At 53.5% G+C, this 5,682-nt stretch overlaps 2 protein-coding genes across 4 annotated transcripts in view; both read right to left on the bottom strand.

Moving 5' to 3' along the window:
* Positions 1–2,136, bottom strand: part of mindy1 (MINDY lysine 48 deubiquitinase 1) — a 5,913-nt gene extending 3,777 nt beyond the window's left edge. The window contains exons 1-4 of one of the 2 annotated variants that reach the window (XM_068746838.1): positions 2,075–2,136; positions 674–1,269; positions 230–496; positions 1–28 (exon numbers count right to left, since the gene is read on the bottom strand). The exon at positions 1–28 is cut by the window's left edge and continues 139 nt beyond it. In XM_068746838.1, the coding sequence (XP_068602939.1) occupies positions 1–28; positions 230–496; positions 674–977 (599 nt within the window). In that variant the 5' untranslated portion in view covers positions 978–1,269; positions 2,075–2,136. The remainder of the gene's footprint in view (positions 29–229; positions 497–673; positions 1,270–2,074) is intronic. The other variant, XM_068746839.1, reaches the window with a different exon arrangement.
* Positions 2,137–2,720: 584 nt separating this feature from the next.
* rnmt (RNA (guanine-7-) methyltransferase) lies at positions 2,721–5,481 on the bottom strand. Of its 2 annotated transcripts, none has more exons than XM_068746845.1 (11): positions 5,421–5,481; positions 4,632–4,767; positions 4,424–4,553; positions 4,214–4,339; positions 4,030–4,145; positions 3,726–3,907; positions 3,462–3,626; positions 3,258–3,375; positions 3,074–3,175; positions 2,966–2,999; positions 2,721–2,849 (listed from the first exon to the last, which is right to left on the bottom strand). In XM_068746845.1, the coding sequence occupies exons 2-11, from the start codon at positions 4,713–4,715 to the stop codon at positions 2,812–2,814; spliced, it is 1,095 nt and encodes a 364-aa protein (XP_068602946.1). In that variant the 5' UTR covers positions 4,716–4,767; positions 5,421–5,481; the 3' UTR covers positions 2,721–2,811. The 2 variants fall into 2 exon arrangements, with proteins under 2 accessions (XP_068602946.1, XP_068602947.1); XM_068746846.1 differs by having other exon boundaries at positions 4,632–4,762; positions 5,421–5,452.
* Positions 5,482–5,682: the final 201 nt, after the last annotated feature.

The following is a 5,682-nucleotide window of genomic DNA, read 5'->3' as shown; positions in this document are numbered from 1 at the left end:
TCCGAACCAGCTGCAGCCGCAGCACCCCCTGTGGCGAGGAGGACCGCAAACAGGAGTAAGACGACAAGTCAAAATGTCCCACTTCCTGTTGGGTTGAAGCTCCTTTGTAATCAGGTGAAATGTCCAGGCGGGTCCTGAACCCGTGACGCTTTAACCGGGACTCTCGACGCATCGCGCCGAGGAACCGTCGCAGCGGTTGCCGCTGGCGACCGGTAATGATCAAAGAGACACGGCCGTGGACTAGCGGACGTCTCACCTGCAGCCTCTGGCGTCTCTTCCACCGTCGGACGAGGGACCACATCGCCACCCGGAACAGAGAAGGAGGAGGACAGGCCGTCCTCCACGTCCAGGGAGTTTCCTGTGGCCGCGACTCCATCCGACAGCTCCAGACTGGGGATGGAGAAGGAGGCGGAGTCGGAGGACTCCCGCTGGTCGTCTGACCCGCCTGCCGTCACCACAGAGGAAGTCTCCTCCGGGTCCAGGTCCAGATCCAGATCTGGGGACACATCAGAGACCACTGCTATACTTATGGACGAGATTCACGGGGTTGACCAATCAGGAGAAAGTACTGCTGCGCGTTAGCTTACTCCTGTAAGTCATGCTAATAGCTAGCACGCCACAGCTTCAGGCTCGCTGCTGATCTCGGGTTCACGTCTGACCTCTGACCTCTTACCTGGAGTGCCTCCCCTGTCTGCGTCGCCATTAGTCCTCAGCAGAGACTCTTCTTCTGTGGTAGCAAAGGTTAGCGTCTCGTTTTCAGACGACAGTGACAAGGATGACTCGGGCGGGGTGGGCGTGGCTTCCTCCTCCTCTGGAATTCCGGCAGGAGGCGGACCGTCAGACCCCAACGTGGTGCCCGTCACCACGGTTACCAGCAGTTCTTTGGCAACACTTTCAGCAGGAACAGGCGCTTCCTCTTTGCGGCGTTCACTCGTCAGACCTGCTGCTCCGGCCGGCTCCACGCCGGACTCCGCCATGATTGGCTGATCGGTCGGCGTTCCTAGCGATCTATGAACACGCTGTAACTTTGGGGGGGGGGGGGGGGGGGGCAGCTCCAGCTTCACATCAGCATCGGTCACACTTCAGAATGCTGCGCTAAGGCGGAGGCGTAGCAGCGGAGGCGAGGCCCCAACATGGCCGCCAGCCACCGGGCGGAGTTAAAGGGACCTGCGGAAATCTTCGTCCCGAGTAAAAACTCTTTCTAAAGGTGAAGGCAGAAAATGTCCTCCACGGCGGACAGGAAGCATCAGCAGAGACGTCCCGTCCAACCTGAGGACAAAGCCACGCATAATCAATCAGACTCAGAACAAAGGCAAATTCATTCTCTCTGGGCGAGGATCCCGCCCCCTGACCACGCCCCCGTTTTTTGCACACCTACGGTGTACATATTAAGTGTCTTTTTAATTTAATTTTTTAAAAATTTTATTTGTATTGTTAAATGTGGATGATTTATGTACGAAGGACTTTCAACGGAAACAAGACCGCAAGAAATGCTCCTCTGAGACAGGATGTGTGACTGTACTTGTACTGCAATACACGCTACTGTTTGACTGTACTTGTACTGTAATACACGCTACTGTTTGACTGTACTTGTACTGTAATACACGCTACTGTTTGACTGTACTTGTACTGTAATACACGCTACTGTGTGACTGTACTTGTACTGCTCTAACATACTATCTAATACACATATTCTTCATCATCATCATCACACTTGTAATTTACAAATCCATTCGAGTTGTGCTGAACTGTAAACATGGACGCGCACGAGCACTGAAGTTTGTGCCGACGGAAGCCGCTCGGCGTCAACATTAAGACAGCTGAAGGTTCGCGCCGTCTCCGGCCGTTCCGCGAACAGCTGATCATCGACGTCATCATAAATGTGACGGCTCCGCTTCCGGACAGATCAGCGTCTTGCTTTTAGCACAACTCCCCGAGCTAGCCGAACACGACGAGCCCGCTCGGCTAGCCCGCTCGGCTAGCTCAGCCGAGTCGCCCGTTTCCGCGCAAAGATGAACGTAAGAACGGTCAGACGCGTCGCCGCCACCGGGCGACGCAATAACGGGCGTGTTACCTGCTCCGGGTCGTACGCCGCCGCCGGCTAGCCAGCGAGCATGCTAGCTGTTTACACTTTTCTTCAGAGTGGGGAGAGGAGGTTCACAGGCCACGCCCACAGAGGAAATAAACTATACCGACGTCACATCCGCGCAAAAGCGGTCCGAGGATTTGAGATGACCGTGCGCTGCTTCCCCCTCCTGGACGCCGGATGTTGGTCCAGAACGTCTTCGAAGCCGTCCGGAAGTGGTTTTCCGCATATCCTATTACTGTAATAAAATATTTAATTTATGCAGAGAACAAAATAAATGTTTTCCCTTTGAGAACTCCTGATCTTTCACTTTCTTCCCTCAGTGACATTTATCATTTCCCTGTTTCAATAACCCGTTTTAGCAGCATCAATCCGTAGCAGGTGAAACTTGTATTCACAGTAGATTTTGATGCACCTTCTGGGTAACTGACTCAAATGACTCGAATCACTTTAGTGAGTGACTCGTTCAAACTCGATTCAGTAAAAAGAATCAAATTTACCATCTTTTCCGTCGGCTCCGAACAGGAAGTGGCGTAAAACCATGTGACCGAAATGCACGCGGTTGTCGGACAGCTGTCAAACTAGAAAGATGAAGAAATGTCAGTGTGTCTGTTCTGAAAAAAAGAGACCAAAATAAATTAGCCATCCTTTTAATTCATAGAGAATGTAGCTCGTCAAAAACAAACGGAAAAAATAGGGCAAAAACCACAGAAGAAGAGATGACATCAGGACATCTTCTGAAAGATGAACACCAGGTAGATACCTGGACGGAGGACGGAGCAGAGAGGACAGGCGTCAATAAGAGGGGACACATTCCTCTGACTCCTGTTTATTTATGCGTTTATATTCATTTGTATATAAAAACAAAGTGAAACTTACTGGTGGCCTCCCATTCAGATCTGCTCAGAGTTCCCTGCACACAGAAATAAGAGTGTTAGACGAGAGAGGACAGACGCCGTGTTCGGGGGGGGGGGGGGGGGGACCCACCAGCGCTGGTTTGACGCCAGCTCGGCCGCAGTGCTCTTCAGCATGGCAGTACTCTCCTTGGCCGTCTGTCGCCAGCCGGCCGCCGTCCTCGCCCGGAAACGGCTGAAAACACAGCAGACGGTTTGACGCACGGACCGGCGGGACCGACGGCGAGCGGCGCCGCCGGGCTGAAACGGGTCTCTACCTCCAGCGCCATCATTTTCTTCATGAGGCTGCGATGGCGATCGTGCTTCACTTTGTCGTGGAAGAACTCGGAGAACCGCTGCTTCGACACCAGACGCATGTTGTGGCGCTTCGCCATGCTGGCGCAGACAGACGGGCGGACAGACAGACGGGTTCACGCGGGCAGACGGGCGGGTTCACGCGGGCGCCACAGCATCATACTCACTGCTCAAACAGAGGGAAGTAGACGAGGAACTCGGGGACGTTGACCACGCCCTCCAGGCTGAAGTGATACTGACACGCGAACAGCGGGTAGACGCCTTTGGCCTGAAAGCAGACGTTAAACACCTCGTTGCCGAACGACAGCGAGGGCGACGCCTCCAGACGCTTCCTGTGGGACGAGCGAAGAGGAGACAGCTTCAGGTCAGCTGGGCGTGGCCTGCGCGGATCCACCCGGAGCAGCGCTTAGCACGTCACCCGCCGATCTTACACGAGCTCAAACGCGTCCGGCGTGGTTCCGACGAAGAACCCGCCGGGTCTCAGCCGCTCGCAGGCGTTCCTCAGCATCGCGTCGGCCTTCCGCTCGCTCTCGAAGGCGTAGTGACAGACGAACTGGCAGCTGCAGACGTCGAACATCAGCTCGGGGTCGTCCAGCTTCTCCGCCAGAACCTCCTGAACGCAGCGAGCGAGGAGACGCGGGCGTGAGAACAGACAGACACGGAGGGCGGGCTTTCATCTGGAGCCGCTGGCGTCCAATCAGACGGCGTTTGCTTCCGGCGTGGGCGTGTCTCTACCTTGGAGCAGTCCGCCGTGATGAACTGAGCGCTGTAAAGCCTGTCGTTGGTGCGACTCCTCTTCCTCATGTCGTCATAGCGACTCTGACACTGCTCCACAGACACGGCAGCGATATCTGGACAGACATATTGATCATCGTGACCCGTCTGATCGGGGCTCCGCTCCGGACAGACGTGCGCCTACCTGCGCAGACCAGGTGATTGATCCCTCCTCTCATCCACTTCAGCAGATCCCCTCCTTTCCCACAGCCCAGGTCCAACACACACACCTGTTGAGACCCCGCCCCCCGCACCTGCTCCAGAATCTCACCTGTCAATCAAACAGCAATCGACTTGAATATAGAACTTCTAGCGTTACGGCCGGCGGGTATCGTTATCAATACGGCCCGATTACCGATCAGGACGCTCTTCAGCCAGTTGTTGAAGTTCCTCATGAAGAAGATTCTGCTCCGACTCCGAGCAGCCAGGCCGACCTCCTGCAGGCGGTTGTAGTGGCTCGCCACCTTCACACCGTGATCGGGTACCTGACAGATCAATGACACGCGTCATCAATAATCGACGACATCAGAGCAGATCCACCAGCATTCGGTCGGTAAACGTACCGCCCCCTTGTGAGGCGAGCCGTCCTCTTCCTCATTTTTTCTTCTTCTTTCCGGTTCTGACTGAACCGAATGAAGCTCCATCATTCACGGTGAAAACCGATCAGTGATTGATTGATCCCGTTCAATGAAAGCTGAACTGGTCAGAGAAGACAGAGGAGGGCGTCACTTACATGCTTTTATTAGAATATAGCGGCTTTTCTTTTTAACAGTAACAAGAAAATGTCGTCTTCTAGTCTCAAACGGACTGAGATCAGGATCATAAAAACATGTCAGCACCAGGGGGCGCTGCTGCAGCTGCAAGTCGATCCAGCAGCACCAAGTTCTGCAGAACTACAGAACATAGCAAGGTTCGAAGTTTAAAACAAATGCACTGCAACTTCCGGTTAAAGGTACACGTGTGTAAACAAGTAACGATCAAAACAAATGTCCTGATTTCATGTTTTCACCTTGAATCAGTGGCTGCAGATGATCGATGCATGCTAGCAGGCTAGCAGGCTAGCAGGCTAGCAGGCTAAGGTCCGACCACATTAGACCCGATAAAAGGAACCGAGCTTCGACTCGATAGGTCCGTAACAGTACACCTCTCAAAGGTGGATCGATTTGTCTTTGCCGAATCACAGACGTTTGTGTTCAGCCGACAGCGTTAGCCGCTAGCATGCTAACACCGCCCGCGGCTAACGAGCCGAAACAGCGGCCCGCCGGACCGGCTGGTTAAAACACGTCAGAGACAAAAGCAGCTAAGCTAAGAGGGAGCTAAACCAGAAGGAAACAAGAATAAAGTAAACTCACCGCGCTCTGCCGACAGGACGCGCACGCACGCGTAGCTTCCGGGTATGCCTGCGTCATCTCTGTGCGTCGGAGCCGATGGCGGCGATGAAAAACGTTTTGTTTGTTTGCTTATTTGTTCTTGTTTTTAGGTGTAGTCCAGGTTATGTACGCCGGTCTGGTCAACACATTGATTATAAATTATCGAATAGTATTTCAGAATTAATAGAACTATTAATTCTGATGACGCGACTAATGACCCTCAGAACTGCATAATCAGATGTAG

The sequence above is a fragment of the Brachionichthys hirsutus genome, chromosome 13, assembly GCF_040956055.1.
Source record: "Brachionichthys hirsutus isolate HB-005 chromosome 13, CSIRO-AGI_Bhir_v1, whole genome shotgun sequence".
In the NCBI taxonomy this organism is placed as follows: Eukaryota; Metazoa; Chordata; class Actinopteri; order Lophiiformes; family Brachionichthyidae; genus Brachionichthys; species Brachionichthys hirsutus.
This window is presented reverse-complemented; position numbering and strand designations above follow the sequence as displayed.

Excerpts from the sequence above, each read along its gene's own strand:
- rnmt (XM_068746845.1), bottom strand. The coding sequence starts at position 4,715 with ATGATGGAGCTTCATTCGGTTCAGTCAGAACCGGAAAGAAGAAGAAAA. Across the intron at positions 4,340-4,423 it reads GCTGAAGAGCGTCCTGATCG|GTGAGATTCTGGAGCAGGTG; the intron begins GTAATCGGGCCG and ends TTTGATTGACAG. Across the intron at positions 2,850-2,965 it reads ATCTGAATGGGAGGCCACCA|GTATCTACCTGGTGTTCATC; the intron begins GTAAGTTTCACT and ends TCCTCCGTCCAG.